This window comes from Acipenser ruthenus, chromosome 9, assembly GCF_902713425.1.
Source record: "Acipenser ruthenus chromosome 9, fAciRut3.2 maternal haplotype, whole genome shotgun sequence".
Lineage (NCBI taxonomy): Eukaryota > Metazoa > Chordata > Actinopteri > Acipenseriformes > Acipenseridae > Acipenser > Acipenser ruthenus.
In genome coordinates this window covers 28,750,606-28,768,801 of record NC_081197.1, presented here as the reverse complement: position 1 = coordinate 28,768,801, position 18,196 = coordinate 28,750,606, and the positions used below count along the sequence as shown (strand labels likewise).

The following is an 18,196-nucleotide window of genomic DNA, read 5'->3' as shown; positions in this document are numbered from 1 at the left end:
ATCCTCTGGTTTATGCAGCAAACAGGCTCCACTCTGGTGCAATGGGCCAAGGTCTTTGTTCTATCCTGTCTGTGTTGTCTAAAAAAATATAGCCCGTGTGATCATATAGTAATAGATCCTTTTGCTATAGTGGTAGTACTTTGCTCATCATCCCAATCCAGAGACTTAACAGTAATGAAGACTTGCACCAGGCAATGCAGTTTTCGAATGCCGTCAGTTTATTTCTGTATCAAATAAAAATGATCTCTAACTAAATACAACATTGACTGTGTGTGTTACTAATTAAACTCATATTGTTAATAACAGAAATAAATCATGAACTTAAATAGCTTGTACACGGCAAAGCTTTACTGACTGCTAAAATAATATGAAAAACAAAGGCCACAGACTGGCGGCTGTCATGTACTGCCCTCTACTGAGGAAAGCACAGCTGGAAAGTGAGCGTATCTCTCCATGCACAAGGTACCAGCATTTATATTGTTTATTTGAATTCCCCTACAGAAACTTTACAGTTGTTATTTAGTTCACTTTTATAGTTACCGCATATACATTGTTATGGGACTCGAAGGCCAGTCCATGTGGGTAAGGCCACTCTATTAGTGAAGTCACTATCCTAGTGCTATATTTACACAAGTGATGGTTAAAATAGCAGCATGTATTGAGTACAAACAAGTTTAAACTGCTGTAGATATGCACCTTTGATTGATTTCTACTACAGAGAATTACTTGACAAATATCCTGTATACATTTTTAAAACCTAATCGGTAAGGTTGTAAACATGAATTTACTTTTTTCTCCTGAGAACAAGTAGCATACAAAAAAAATAGTATTTGTATGCTACCTGTTCAAGTATTCACTTTTTTTCACAATTTCATATAAAAAAGCACTACTGTCCACGTGTTGTTCTTTGGAAATATTTTGGAAATACAGTCAAAGCATCATCACAGCAATGAATATGATCAAAAAAAAAATGTCTCTATGGTACAATTATCCTTTAACATTTGTAGGATATACTAGTTTGAAAACAGATCAATGTAAGCTAATATACAAATGTAAAAGTGGGTTTCTTTTTTTTTGTATGACATTTTAAATCCCTAAAATCCTTGGCCAAAGAACATCTGATTGGAAACAGTTGAAATCTGTTACAATTTACTGAAACATTCAGGTGGGCCTGCATTGTCAAGACCTGTAGTAAAGACACTCTACATGCTCAATATAGTTATTATTATTGTTTGTTTATTTAGCAGCTGCCTTTATACAAGGCGACTTATAGAGACTAAGGTGTGTGAACTATGCATCAGCTGCAGAGTCACTTACAACAACGTCTCACCCGAAAGACAGAACACAAGGGGATTAAGTAATTTGCTCAAGGTCACACAGTGAGTCAGTGAATGAGCCGGGATTTGAAACGGTGACCTCCTGGTTACAAGCCCTTTACTTTAATCATCGCACCACACTATAGTCAAAGAACAATGCAAAGCAAAAAAGGAACCAGCTGCCATTTCATATAATCCCTTGGTGGTAAAAATCCCAAATGGGCAATTTACATTAGTTTAGCGGAAAAGCGTTGCTTAATTATTTTAAATATTCCATGAGTTTTTACAGTATGCTTGTTCTCTGGGTAATCACAGCATTTGTTTTAACAGAACAGCATCCTATACACTGGTAGAAAATGTTCTTTATTTTCTAAAAATTAAAGTCATATATTTTGTGTAAATCACAGTATAACACAATGGTTTACTATGCTGTGACATTAGACCAGCCTTTTAAAACAAGATTTGCAAATGGTTATAAAGAAACATATTTGGATATATCTGTGATGAGATTCTTCTTTTTTTGGTGGATTTCCTATTACCGTCTGATAAAACTTAATTTGAGATTGGGGGGGGGGGGGGGGGGGGGGGGTTGCACAACGGGGTTTCAGTTTTTATTTGGTTTTGTACTTCAAAAACAATCTGAAATTAAGTACACACTGACCAGCTAAATTCTATACATTTTTGTTTAGAACCCAATAACACAAAATGTAGTATATTAACAAACGAAAGAAGTGTAACTTTTATTGTGATGCTCTTCGGCATGTTGTCTTCCAAGGTTTTTACTCTTGTGATAGCAGGAGAAAAAAAGGTATACAATTTATAAATGTTTAAATATGTTCTATAGATTATTATTATTATGATTTAACCAAACCTAAATGTAATCTTTTTCACAAAATCTTTGATGTACTGGAGAAGGTTTGAAAACATGTTCTCAGGCAGGAAAAGACCCCCGCTGATGTTCCAGCTTCAAAGAGACTCCCAGTAAGCTAGTTTTATTGTTTGGAGTAAACAAAAATGGTCTTGTGAGACAATTAGTCTCTCTCTGGAATCTACTTCAAAGACCACTTGTGTATTGAGATCTGTTCTCATTACAATATAGCATGACCGTTATATCTGCTTTACAAGGCTTTGTCTGGAAGAAATGGGAGTAGGTTGTTCGCAAAGGAGACAAGACCAATAATGTTTGTTTTCAAACTGTCCAATCATGGACTAGAATTTGTAAGGAACTGACTTTTGTTTTCAAAGGATTAAAAATTGATTATGTGTGACACAGACACTCTCTACATGCAAGATGCTCTCTTGCCATTCAAAACACACTCTCTCCATTCAACATCGGCTCTCCACAAACTGCTCTGCAGTCTGGCTGTCACAGGAACACACTCTCCGAAGGGACCCACCTTTGTAAACTTCTGAAACGTGGTGAGGCCTGTTGGGAGGAACAGGTGCTTGTGTCCAGCCACTAAAACACTGCAAATTATTTTGGTTTCAGGAATAACAAGGAAAAATGAAAACAAAACAATCTTTGCAAACATTGGGAACAAAATCATTCTTTGGACTTTGTAAAAATGTTCTTCACCACGAGGAGTCAAAACTTTATTCTGAGACTTTTCAACTTATTTCTAAACCAAGTATAGTAAATATGAAGATTCATTCATAGAAATGATAGGATTTATTTATAAATGGTGTATAATGACATATGAAATTAATCCAGTGGTTTTCAAATTGGAAATCAATTATGTTTAAACGGTATAAAAGTATAGCTAATTGTTATTATAATTGCTGCTTATTAAAAACACACACGCTTTTTTCTGAATTGTTTGTGACTGTGGTTTGTTAATGAATCCAGTTTTCTGTGGATTCGTACCTCAAAGTGTGGATTCATTTATCAACAATACATCTGCCCCGCACTCCCCTTCTCTTCAAAGTCACACTGCCACTTTAGTTAGACGATTCGTAGATATAATCCACTGAAAGATCAAAGGGTGACGTCACAGAAATGTTTTAATTATTAATTAATTAGTTGAAGAACTCCTTTGTCGTGTGAGTGCATTACCCTATGCCTCCACACCAGTAATTATTAATAAAAGCAAAAGCACAATATTATTATTGTTATTATTACAAAAAAGGAATTGCGGGATTAAAAAAAAAAATCAATCCCTAAATCCTGGGATTGGGGAAAAATGTCCGAAATTGGATTCCATACTCCAGACCTACTGAGTGTGTTCCTATCATACAGCGAGTGCCCATCAACAAGCTTTAATTGTCTTGCAGCTGATTAATACTAACAGACTACTGCACTAAACACTTTAACATGTAAACATTTTGACTGCATGACATAAATATCCCCTTTCTACTTTCAATAAAATAGCTTTGGGAAATATTCACTTCGAAACAAAGCTTATTCTGGCTGGATTTGATACTGCACAAGACACACATAGCATTTTACATTGGCCTAAAAAGTTTGAACATATCTTGATAGAATATTAATGCATTTTCGATTGTTTTACATATAGTTAGAATTCTGATAAAATATATGGTTTAATACGTTTCTGAACACAGCCAATTACACAATTAGTTATTATAAATCATACTGGTACTTTGAACCTACCTGAAATAAACAAAAGTAATTTTACTTTTAAATTGTCTGATTTTATTTGTGAATATTAATTAAGCACGTTAGAAATGACACCTTTTCGGTTAATGGGGAATATATTTTAAAATATTAAATTAGCTACACACAACGAACATAAAAGGACATACTGAAGTAAATTAATCTTGGTATTTTAATTGAATTTATTTACATTAACTGATAAACAGCTATAATTAATTTATATAATGTCGTGGAAGTTTTACATTTTTATTGACCCCGGAACAGAGACTCAGTAGAGTAGAGACAAGTTGAGTAAATGAGTTTAATAGTTTGCAAACTAGAGAACGCTCTCAGCACACATGGTGCTAGACAAACATCGAGCAGAGTTCCGACTGCGCAGAGCCAGTAAACGTAATATATACCTCACAACCTACAGTTATTGCGAGCCAATCACAGAAGCTTAACTCATATACAACAAAAACAACTTCATCCTACATGCAAGCAGGCTGTCTCAACACATGTAGTCAGTCAGACTAGACTTGTGGTTTATCTTGTGTCCTGTTTACCAACTTCTTCTATTGGTTACTGGTTTGTTGAGTCAGTTGCTATGGGATGTTGGTCCTTTACAAACATACTGATTGGTCCTTACATGGCTGATGCAACATCAGCTGAATATGCAAGCTCCCCCAAGTCTAGTCAGCTGAAACCACAAACACATCTTTACATTTTATTTCTATATAATATTTATAATACTTTTTAAAGTCAAAACACATATTACTTGATAACTCTTTTTCTGCTTATCGTATTGGCACCTCAGACATAAGAGTTTAAACAGAAAGCAAAGAGTAATTTTCCCAAGACAATAATAACCAATGTGGTTTACTTAATTTACCCTAGATAATCAATATTACGTTTTATTAATTTTAAATGTTTACAATATCATTTTACACTACAGTATGCTACAGTTGTAAATAGATAAACCCAAAATAGACATGGAGAAAACAAACCAACTCTGCTTAATAAAAACAAACAAACATTAATGAATACAGAGAAATCATGATATGAATATTCATGAAACAATTTTAATTGGACTAATCACACATTGGCTTACCCCAAGATAAAAAGAGACAGTCGTGATGGGCACCAACCAAGACGTATCTTCGCTGTACAGTATGTCCTGTGTTGATGGCTGGTGTAATGCTGGCTCCAGGGATTAGCCTATTTGCGGTGTCACTGGCGCATCAGAACACACAGCAGCGATGATGCTGGCTCCAAGGATCAACCAAAGTGTGGCCTCCCTAACACCTCAGCATGACAACCATCTGGAATGGGCTAATGGGGAACTTTGCAGCGGTCATCAGGTGGACATCTCCCGTCTTTAGTGTTTCGTCGACAAGCATTGCAGCATCTGGTCGTGATGCCAAGTGAAGAGATCCTAGCTCAGAGCCACCTTACATCCTGTAAGAATGTGCTTCAGGGTAGCCGGTGATGCACACAAATGACATGCAGGGTTCCCCTCTACCCACACAATCACGTTTTTGCTGCGATGGAAGAAACATGTGGACCTGATTAGGAAGTTGGTCCTACTCAGTTCTATTGTCCACAGGTCTCGCCAGCCAAGCTTACTCTGTTCCACATTATCCCATCTCATCAACTCTCCTTGCTTAGCCTGGGACACCGACTTGACACACCTCATCCTCTTATCCTGTTTTTGCACTTTGGTAACTACCAACTTCCTCCTGTCAGCTGGAGCTGCTTTGTGCCATCACTGGGGAGCCAAACTGAGACCAAGGCATCCTCTTCTCTGTTGTAATTGCCCCATGATATAATTGATATGAAGGGCAGCCTTTGCATTTTCCACAAAGTTTTCCTGAAATTGATTTTTTCTCCCAAGATGAGTCACTGGGTTATGTTGAAATAGCCACAACAAGGTTTAGAGCTCTGGTTTGACTGTGCAGACAGCTTTTTATCACAGCGGAATAAATAGCTACTGACCCATGACATTGTCTCACTGTGTCTTCTTTGCAGTAAACAGGGTCAGTACACTTTGGTGTTTGAAGTGAAATTCAACTGTGTTAAGATGCTTTGTAAGGTCTGCTATTAACCCTAAGAAAAGTAAGTGACAAAGATACTCCACTGATTCCAAAGCAGTGAGCAGAAGAGCACAATGAAAAGTATGTACTGATTAATGCTGTCCTGACTAAATCCCGATTGGCTTAGCTTCAGAACAAGACTTCAATTCCCCAGTTCCTGTAAACTGGAGCAAGACATCCCTGGAAATTGGATGATGCATCTCCATGGATCTTATTGTAATTAGTGATGGGATACCAAGACGATTTGATGCTGAAAAGGAGAGGACACAGCAAATAATAGGGAGATACAGAGGCCAACAAGAAGAGGTGGGATGCTTAGGAAATGCTTCAGATAAATGTATATTGGATAACAACAAATTGCTCAGTGGTAGCCACCGGGGAAAAGGATAGCTCTTGGATGTACTTACCTCAAAGCAGCAAATCCACGTTCCACTGGAAAAGGTAATTAACACCATGGGGGACCAAGCAGGAAACAGATGTGAGATGGACTTGAGAATACTACAAGGACCTGTTTCAAAAGCATTCCAGCATGAGCTGGATGTTGAAACCTATTGTACTTGTGCAGACACTGGGCTGTGCAAATTATTCAGACTTTTTAATTATTCCCTTTAAGGGTTTAATTAGAAAGAAACCTGTTAATTCCTCATTCACATAGACAAAAATGTAATAATTATAGAACAATTAGCATTGCCAAAGTTCTATTTACACTATTCTCTGATAGGATAATTTCACTTTTAAAATTTAAATTACTCTGTGTGTGTGAAAGATATGCGGTTGCCCGTTCTTGACTTTTCCTAAATACATGTATTAAATACTCTGATGGCATTTGAAAGGCAGGATCGCAAAAATCTAAAAAGTTATAATCCCCTCTACCTAGAACCGCCAGTCTTTTACAATACATGTTTTTATTTTGAATATAACCTACAATATTCTATTTTATTTTTATATTCAAGCCTGTTATCTCTGTTGGACCTGGCAGCCATCAATTCCTTCATTTTATACTAGGAATGCATCAGGGAAAATATCACTAGGCGAGATTTCATCTAGCCTAACCACAGCGCTTCGGCACAAACATTTCGATCAGAAAATTGCTAAGCAGCAGGCTGCAGCAGCTCAAATTGGATTCAGCGCTGCACCGAGTGACACACATGCAAGAGAAAACATATGTTACTTTCATTTTAAATAAAAAATTACTTTTGTTTTTACAGTTTTATATGTACATATACCTGTTTACACACTAGTTTATTTTGAAATGTTTATTATAGTTTTTTTTTTTCTTTTTTTGAAGTATAGTGCTTTATATGTGGTAAGTTCTCAAGTAGTTTCTAATTGTGACATTGTGCTGGATATTGTAACAGCTTGGAACACTGATGGACCAGTCAGCATGCAGCATTCTAACAATCTGTTTTATAATAAGATAAAAGCACTGTCCTTACAGGATGGATGAGATATACTGTTGATTTTCTTTAATAAAATCAATTGAAAGCACCCAGTAGCAGTACATTTGTTGTCTAGACAGATTGACTCCCTGGATAAGGGTGTCTGCAAAGAAATAATAATAATAATAATAATAATAATAATAATAATAATAATAATAATAATAATAATAATAAATATAGTACACAAAAACACATGTATATGTTAGTGTGGCAGTGTGCCCTGCCCATGTGTGGATTTTGTGTTATGTTTTGCGTGTGGTGTGTTAATGTTGGTGTATAGTTATTGGTGCACGGGATATAAATGGGTCTGTGTAGCATGACTGATTTAAAATATATAGTTGTATTTAGGCACAGGGATTGCATAATCACTTCACATGCAGATAAAGTATGTGAGCACAGGATTGCACAAATTACTTCACGTGCTGGGATTCAAGTGAATCATTAATTGGTAATTGAATCCTGGCACAACAGTATATATAGATGCACATTTTACTCACTCAGGGTTGTGTGTTCGAGAATGGAGAATGGGACAGAAAGAGAAAGAGAACAAAATAATTAAAAAGCAAAACAAATGCTACTCGTGCGAGAGGGCTCTCACAATACTTGTTTAGTGTTGTCCACTGTCTGTTTTGTTTATCTATTTATTTTGGCCTCAAGTGCCATGTTCTGTTTTGTTCAAACCTTTTATTTGTTTAATTCAATTAACGCACTGAGCGCCGCAGCGTCTCAGTTTCACCTGCCAGTACTGTCTGTGTGTCATTGCCGGTGTCATTACGACCGAGTGCACAGCGGATTCAAAGTTTTGCATCTCTGGTTTTACAATTTCAAGAGCGCTAATCTAGATATCATCTAAACGGTAAGTACTTGGGCTAATTAGCCATATTGTTGTTTTTTTTGTTTAGTTTTTTTCTTACTGCATGTTTTCTCTTTTTCATCTTTCTGTAATGACAATTTACTGTAAGCAGTTTACTGATCATTATCTTGTATAAAATGTTAAATTCATTTAAAAAATAAATGTTATAACATATTGTTGTTTTAGCCTGATTTTTATTTATTCTAGTTTTGAAAATAAATAAATAGAGCACAATATGGGAGGTTTTTTTTTTTGTCTCTCTCCCTCCCAAATAAAATTCTTAATATCAACATTTTATTTGTAATATGTTGTTTTTTTTTCAATATATATATTTACACACTACCGGTCAAAAGTTTTAGAACACCCCCATTTTTCCAGTTTTTATTGAAATTTAAGCAGTTCAAGTCCAGTGAATAACCTGAAATGGTACAAAGGTAAGCGGTAAACTGCTAGAGGTTAAAAAAAAAAGTTTAGGTTACCAAAAACTGAAAAATAATGTACATTTCAGAGTTATACAAAAAGGCCTTTTTCAGGGAACAAGTAATGGGTTAACAACTTACAGCTGTTCTGTAGCAAAAGAAGTAAATTAAGCCTTGAAAGTTGATGTTAACAATTCCTACAGGTGTCCCAACTTTTGTTGATTACTTACAAACCCTCTGTCTGTATAAAAGCAGTGTTGGAACAGACTGTGTTACTACACCCTCTTAAACATTATTTGGACAGTATTGTACTGCAGGAAGTAGTATATTGCTCTCATAATGGCGAGAAAAAGGCAATTAACAAAGGAAGACAGACAGACCATTATAACCCTTAAAAGTGTTGGTCTTTCCTTTAGCGAAATTGCAAAGAAAGCCAAGGTGTCAGTGAGTACAGTTTCCTACACCATCAAAAGGCACTTGGAAACTGGAGGAAACTCTGACAGGAAGAGGTCTGGCAGACCCAAAGCCACAACAGAATCAGAAGACAAGTTTCTAAGAGTCAACAGCTTGCGTGATAGGCGGCTCACAGGACAACAGCTTCAAGCACAGCTTAACACTAGTCGAAGTAAGCAAGTCTCAGTTTCAACTGTGAAGAGAAGACTTCGAGCTTCTGGTTTGACAGGTCGAGTGGCAGTAAGAAAGCCATTGCTAAGATGGCAAAATAAGAAACAGAGGCTTGCCTGGGCCATGAAGCACCGCCAGTGGACTACTGAAGACTGGAAGAAGGTCTTATGGACCGATGAATCAAAATGAAAATGGTTCATCACGCAGGGTTTTTGTATGCCGTCGAGTAGGCGAAAGGATGGTTCCTCGGTGTGTGACGCCAACTGTCAAACATGGAGGAGGAAGCATGATGGTCTGGGGCTCTTTTGCTGGATCCAGAGTCGGCGACTTGCACAGAGTGAGTGGCACCCTGAACCAAAACTGCTCCCACAGCATTTTGCAGCGCCATGCAATACCCTCTGGTATACGCCTAGTTGGTCAGGGGTTCATCCTACAGCAAGATAATGACCCAAAACATACCTCCAGGCTATGTCAGAACTACCTTAGAAGAAAAGAACAAGACGGTAGGCTTCAAATCATGGAATGGTCAGCACAGTCTCCAGACTTAAACCCCATCGAGCTGGTTTGGGATGAACTGGACAGAAGGGTGAAAGCAAAGCAACCTACAACTGCAACACATTTGTGGGAACTTCTGCAACAGTGTTGGGAAGAACTTTCCGAACAATATTTGATTTCCATTGTAGAAAGAATGCCACGAGTGTGTTTGGCTGTTATATCTGCAAAAGGTGGCTACTTTGATGAGTCAAAAATTTACATTAAATTTTGGTAAACAAAACGATTCCATGATTTCTTTTTTATCTCCAATTGTTTATTTGTTCTATGCTTTAATTTCAGAGTACATTGAGACATTAAACTGCGTAAATTTCAATAAAAACTGGAAAAATGGAGGTGTTCTAAAACTTTTGACCGGTAGTGTGTGTGTGTGTGTGTGTGTGTATATATATATATATATATATATATATATATATATATATATATATATATATATATATATATATATAATATATATTACTTGATAACTTGTGTGTTGTTTCTTTATTTTTATACAGAAATTAAATTGCATCTCAAACAGGGCAATAATCTTTCCAGTCTCATTTTTTGGCAAGTCTTAGCCCTGGTCTGCCTTTGCAGTTTCAGAGGTTGATTTTTGTAAAATACTATGCATTGCAAAAGCTTATCTAGCTCTGAAACTGATCAAGGTATTTCATTTCTAATTTCAGATTTGAAATCCTTGGAAAATTGTGCAGCTCTAAGTATGCTCTCAGTTTTTATATAATACTTGGAAAGAGGTTGAAATTGGCATTTTTTTATATTATTTATTATTTTTCATATTTTGATAATTTTTTTGGAGGTGTAGCTCATATGAAAAAAAATAAAATCTTCCCACAACAAAAGATCTACTTAATGCCTTTCCGTAGGTGTATTGGGTTTTAATTTCTTATTTAAGGTTCCAAAACTACAAGTATTTAAACACAAAGTGTTCATATTTATGACCAAATATGATCATTCCCTGTAGGCGACATGGTTAAAAAATGTGTGTTTTGTAAACTATATCCATAGGAAATATCAAAACGTCTCTGGAATTACTCGTACTCAGACATATGACCTACGTGTTACAAATATTAGCTTGTACTCGTTCCTCGGCCTAGCCGAAATATAGTTGGTGATCGATTGGAAAAAAAAAATCAGTACAGCTACTTTTGTCCCAAAAAATAAAATATTGTGAAGTTGAAATATGATAACCTAGCAGTAATATATCTTATAGTTCATTTTCACAGCCGCCTTCGTTAATTTTGAAGGCTTAGATTTGGCAACCATGGCATTAAAAGGGTGTTGGCACAGGTTTATTTACAATATTTACAAACTTAAGTACAGTCATTGCTAGTGTACCAACAACGGTAGCTACTAGCGTGATATATTCACATGATACAGAACAGAAATGTTAAATCAAAACACTTAAAAACCCTGTGAAAAAAAGGTTTTCTTTCACAGGCCTACTATGCACACTCTATCTATTATAGACTCCTGCAGCAACAACACTATCCTACCTAGTTATAGGCTGGGTTGCCCTTTTCAGGAATCAGCTCCACATTCTCATAGTTTGTCTGACTTGTGTTTCATTTTCAACTATTAAACATTATTTATACTCACAAGAAGTTCTAATTTTCTGTCCTAATGAACAACATTTTTCTTTTTTTAAAACCGATTACTTACCAATGCTGTCTCCTGCGTTGTACCTAATCCTGCAATATTTTATTTAATTTAGCTATTGTTTTGACATTTTACTCTGGGTCACAAATCAGTGAGGAGACTGCAGCAGAGTAAATTCCATACAAAGAAATAAGAAGTACTAAATTAATGTTTAAGGGCAGAACTGCATTTTTAATGGTTCTGGAAGATTACACACAAAATATTTGCAGGTGTTCAGATTAACAGAAATGTCACCAATGATGTAGCCAAATAATAGATTTTATTTTAGTATACACATGAGGTACACCCAAATGTATGCCATCATATTACAAGCTCCTATGAATAATATGTACTCTATGGAACATGTTCTGTTCTGTGCCCTCAGTCAGGGCAGTTATAATCATTTGCCCTATTTGTCCTCCCTGTTGGCATGTGAACATTCACAGCAGGGGCAATCAGCAATGATACCAGTTGAATGAACTTGATTTAGCCTGGAAATGGTGGTGGTGTGAATGCCAACCTGTATGCTAGAACATTAGTTTTACTTCCAGATTGTAACGCACCAATTGCATGGTTATTCTGACTGGTGTCTAATCCACTTAGCTTCAATTGATTTTTTCCCATACTGAGAGGCTCTGCAAATATCACGATAAGAACCTCATAACAACACTCCTGCAATAAAGTGCTGCTGGACCCAAATTGGATCACAGCTTTCTCCTTCAGGATTGACTGAATGTTAGCTCACCTATGTGTACCTAAAGCAATACCAAATAAAAACATGTTGCTCATTTGTTTTGATTAGTAGAGCATCAGTGAATTACGTGTCTCCTTCCCAAGAAATTAGGCTTAACAAATTCATTCCAAATGAAAGCATTACACATTTCTTTCATATCTAAATTTCTGGTTGTCTTCTGTACTACATTTCCATATACTGTATAATGTCAGCACGATGAACTCCTCAAAATCTGTCATAGATGTTTCCTTTATCTCTGCAGACACTTTGTTTTACAGGCAATATCAGTACAATCAACCATCTATTTTTTTAGATAACAGGATATCTAGTTTGAGGAAGGTATAAACAGTATATTCCCCTGTAAAAGAATCTGGATTCGAAAAACAGGAATTAAATGAATTAAAGTCATGACGTTCAGAAACGTGACAAGTCTGAAATGTCAATACAAACATTACTCAGAGATTTAGCTGATGTGATTTGACTAAATCTAAAACTGCCTACAAATCTTGTATTTTACTGTATTGGATTATGAGACAACAGTCAGAAATATTTTCATATTGAAATGATCACATATGAAAATGAAGTGCCAGCCATATTATAAAACCCATCCTATGAACTAGCAATATTATCACTCATCCTTCTGTCTACTGTTACAGATGTTTTATGCTTCAGCTTGGAAAATGCAGATATTAAAATGATTCTGTATTTTATAATAATATATAAACCAGTATGTGGGAGGTTTAAACTGGAATGCTAAAAAGGGTGTCAGTGATATTTGCTACCATGTAGGTGTGACAAGTTGGCTGAGTGTGTGATAGGAAACAAAATAATAGACCAGTCCCGTTTGCAGTTCAATCAAAAACTCAGCTTTATTTTGCCCAAAAATAATCATAATAATGGCGCCGGGATACACAACGATGTGTAACCTGGCAACCACAGCACAAGAAAGGAACAGGGGGAAAGGAACTGAAAAATCCCAATAACGGAGGACCGAAAAACCCAAAAAATAACAGTCCTCCTTTATTCCGGAAGGGAAAACAGGGCGTAACCGGTCCGGCACTTCCAGGTTCGCGCTCCTTCCTCCAAACTCTGGAGCGTCCCGTTAGTGCTCTACCAACAGATAACACAAAGACAAGGGGTTAGCAAGTTTTATCCGTGCCACACAACCTCCTTTTATTCCCCTGAATATGCTTTGTCTTTCTCTCTCTCTCTCTCTCTCTCACTTGCCGTCTCTCTCGCTGTACCTTGCCAGAAGGAACAGAACCCTGGGCCACGCCCCCTTTTGTACGCTCCACCCCGTCCCCATTGGTCATCGAGGGCAACCGCTGTCGACCAATGCGCGATTGCCACAGCGCTCCCCGTCTGGGTTGGTGACATTGCGCACCGTGGACCCGCCCCCCTTTCCAGGTGGCCGACTTCCACCTTTCCTGGGGATGTCTGCTCCTCCTCCCTAGTGCCCTCACCGGTCGGGAGGGAGATCTAAAACAAGAGTTCATTCTCTCTTCTCACAGTAGGTCATTTGAAAAAGTGACCCAAATGATTCCAATAATGGATTTTTTCCCCTGTAGAGCAAACTGCATTGTGTCAGATCTTCTGGAAATGTCAACTCTGAGGACAGAACAAGGCTAACGCCTGAAAATGAACAGCAACTTACCTTTCTAAAGGTCAATCAAAGAAAATTCAGGTAGACCTACAAGGAGAAGCAGTCAGAAAAAAGCAAGAGGGGGAATGACTTACATTTCCTTCTGTATTTGAAGAAGAGGCTGATGATTAAATCTGTTTTATTCATATAGCCTAAACACCTACAGTATAGTGTGTGGGTTTAAAAGTTTTAAGTTTCAGACCAAAAGTTCATATTCCTGCAAAGATTTTTCAATCTAAATCCCATGGTTAAAAACTAAAATATACCACATGTGAAAGATTTCAGCTAAACCTATGTTTGTTTCTAGTCCAAGTATACAAATATTTAAATAAGTACGTATAAAAAAAAGGCTTTCAAGTTAAAAATAAAATGCATGTGGCAGGTGAAATGGCATTTGAATCCATGTGAAAATTCCAAGAATGTGATCTCAATTGATTGCTCAGCCCCAAACCCTGTATATAAAAATACTTTCATTTGCAATTGCTGCCGACCAGGGAGGATGCATGAAAGGGAGGGAGGATGCAAGTGTTGAAAATAGTGTGGAGCTGTCCGGCTGTTGAAGCTTTTTCAGTCAGTTTTATTGTCCTCCTTTGCTTAATTTGGCCAATGTGACTGTCATGTTTGTAGCAAAAATAGCCATCTTCTGACACACAATTCACTTGTCCCAAATTTACGTTCTGCTGCATGATTTCCCTTTTCTTCAGCAAATAAGATGACTTTTAAAAGCTGCATCATAAAATCTGTGTGAAGTTTGCTGCAAAGCCATTTTAATTTACTGCACTGTATCAAAAGCAATTACTGTAGTGGGCATTACTGTGTACAGTAGCTCTCATTCAAGCGTGTCAGAGTAATTTACATAGACAAATGTAAATTGGTCCCTTAACTGAACAACCTTGAATCCAAGTCGTCCTCAAATCCAAGTCACTCCCCACAAATTTGAACATGTATTTTGTTTAAAATACATGTTCAAAGTGTGACTTAAATTTAAGGTAAGCAAGATCATTTTGCTAAGGAATTCTGTTAGTAACCAGTTTCTGTTTTGCTTTAACTGCCATGTTTTCAGTGCTAACTGTGTTCCTTCATGATCAAAAGTGCAGCATTTAAATATGTATTTATTTTTTTAAAATATTTTTTTCGTTGCCCCTGTTGTGCTATACTTAACAATGCTTTCTTTTTCTATCTATACTGAAGACATACATCACAGTATGCAGTAAATGTAAATCATCTTAAACAGTGGAACTTACTACAAATGCATGATTATTACCACAGCTCCAAAATAAGAATAAAACACATAATACACGTTTACAAATGCACTACTTTTACCCAAGCGAAAACGTAGCCGTTATAGGCCATTGTGTCATTTAGATGCATTGGCTAATTTCCTTCTGTCACTTCAAGTCCCACAAGCAATTAAGATGCAGGCTGCCTTAAAAATGTTGTCCTAGTTTTATCATCTTACCCATTTTCATTAAAGCATATGCCATCAAGCTTGCTTCAGCTGTAACAAAGCGTGGCTCTTCCTCTAGTGCCAGCAAAAATACACGAAAATAAGTAGTACGGTACACAGTAAAATTATTTATCCTCCCCAGCTTGCAATACATATTAGCAACATATTAACACACAGCAATGTACAGTACCTATATAAATGCATATTTATCTTGGATTCGTTAACGTTTTCACAGTGACTTGTTAGCTTTACCCTGTAAATTCCCCGTAAATTGTGATGTGTTGCATCACTTCCTTAGAAATAGACTGCAGAGTCTATTTATAGACTGAATATATCGATCACTCTACTGCAGCACATTTTTATCACCTACTGTAGCCCCAGACCCTGAATGTAACATTTTATTATTGCCTGGACAAAGAAGTCAATGACTTTCTCTACTGTAGGCTCAGGATAGTACATGCATCATATATTCTGGAACTGTAATAAAAAAAAAAAGCTTTGATAATTGGAAATGCAATATGCCTCGCAGCATTTTCCTCAGATTATTTAAATATTTGAAATGCGTTAACTTAGGAAGATTACAGTTAAACCTGTACTACTATAGCTCCTAGCACAAACTGTAATATCGGTCTTTAATAGTGAATATCTTGTAATTTTAAACCTTTAATGAGGGTTTATATTTTTAAACACCTCTATAAATATCTAGATGTGTTTCATCTGACTTTATTGCCAGTAACATCAGAAAAAATAAATGCTTTATTTATAAATGCTGTAAAATATATATATATATTATATATATATTATGCATATATATTATATATATAATGCATATAATATATATATATATATATATATATATATATATATATATATATAGCAGGGAGGGGGTTAATATCCTCCCTGCATGAAAACCACGTGCAAATGCACATGGGTTGAATTTAATTGTTTTATTGTTGTGTTAATTGTAAATTAGAGCCAGGTGCAGGGTATAAAAGGAAAGCATAACTACATAACTTCTCCCCCAGGCGCCTGAGACAGCGAGGCTTCTCCCCCAGGCGCCGGAGACAGCGGGGCTTCTCCCCCAGGCGCCGGAGACAGCGGGGCTTCTCCCCCAGGCGCCGGAGACAGCGGGGCTTCTCCCCCAGGCGCCAGAGACAGCGGGGCTTCCCCAGGCGCCGGAGACAGCGGGGCTTCTCCCCCAGGCGCCGGAGACAGCGGGGCTTCTCCCCCAGGCGCCAGAGACAGCGGGGCTTCTCCCCCAGGCGCCGGAGACAGCGGGGCTTCTCCCCCAGGCGCCGGAGACAGCGGGGCTTCTCCCCCAGGCGCCGGAGACAGCGGGGCTTCTCCCCCAGGCGCCAGAGACAGCGGGGCTTCTCCCCCAGGCGCCGGAGACAGCGGGGCTTCTCCCCCAGGCGCCGGAGACAGCGGGGCTTCTCCCCCAGGCGCCGGAGACAGCGGGGCTTCTCCCCAAGGCGCCGGAGACAGCGGGGCTTCTCCCCCAGGCGCCGGAGACAGCGGGGCTTCTCCCCAAGGCGCCGGAGACAGCGGGGCTTCTCCCCCAGGCGCCGGAGACAGCGGGGCTTCTCCCCCAGGCTGGGTCAGTAGTGCGTGTTTTTACCGCTGACACCATATGTAACGTAGCCTCTCTGTCGTCGGCTCGTTTGACCTTTAAAAACATAGACCCAGACACAGAATTGCACAATGAAGCACTTTAGTGCACTTTTATTACAAAACAAAATAAACAAAACAAAAACCTAGCTCAAACATAGAGCCTTACTAACACATATGCAGGTCCCTGTCTAACGTGCAGGACAGCTAAGCTGTTTACCTGACATATAAAACCAAAACAAAACACACGGTTTACCCAAATACACTACTTTTTCTTTTCTTTTCTTTTCTTTTCCTACACTTGTGCACACTAACAAGCAGGCTCTCCACACAGCAGCCCTGACCAGACTGGCTGCTTTCCTTTTATACCCTGCACCTGGCTCTAATTTACAATAATCACAAAGTTGCAGAAGATAGTCACTAATAAAACAATTAACAAAACAATAAAACAATAAAATTTAACCCATGTGCATTTGCACATGGTTTTTATGCAGGGAGGACATTAACCCCCTCCCTGCTATCTTACAATTATATATATATATATATATATATAAATATATATATATATATATATATATACAGACGTGCTCAAATTTGTTGGTACCCCTCCACAAAAAACGAAGAATGCACAATTTTCTCTGAAATAATTTAAAACTGACAAAAGTAATTGGCATCCACCATTGTTTATTCCATATTTAATAGAAATCAGACTTTGCTTTTGATTTTTTATTCAACATAATATTGTAAATAATAAAACAAATGAAAATGGCATGGACAAAAATGATGGGACCGCTAACCTAATATTTTGTAGCACAACCTTTAGAGGCAATCACTGCAATCAAACGTTTTCTGTAGCTCTCAATGAGACTTCTGCACCTGTTAACAGGTAGTTTGGCCCACTCTTCCTGAGCAAACTGCTCTAGCTGTCTCAGATTTGATGGGTGCCTTCTCCAGACTGCAAGTTTCAGCTCTTTCCATAGATGTTCGATAGGATTCAGATCAGGACTCATAGAAGGCCACTTCAGAATAGTCCAATGTTTTGTTCTTATCCATTCTTGGGTGCTTTTAGCTGTGTGTTTTGGGTCATTATCCTTTTGGAGGACCCATGACCTACGACTGAGACAGAGCTTTCTGACACTGGGCAGTACGTTTCGCTCCAGAATGCCTTGATAGTCTTGAGATTTAATTGTGCCCTGCACAGATTCAAGGCACCCTGTGCCAGGTGCAGCAAAGCAGCCCCAA

General features: G+C 37.7%; 1 protein-coding gene across 1 annotated transcript; it reads left to right on the top strand.

Moving 5' to 3' along the window:
* Positions 1 to 16,379: 16,379 nt before the first annotated feature.
* Positions 16,380 to 16,970, top strand: LOC131737955 (basic proline-rich protein-like; the record flags this gene model as incomplete). The annotated part of the gene is made up of 1 exon (XM_059030392.1): positions 16,380 to 16,970. A coding segment is annotated over one exon (591 nt), but the record flags the coding sequence as incomplete, so codon positions are not given.
* Positions 16,971 to 18,196: the final 1,226 nt, after the last annotated feature.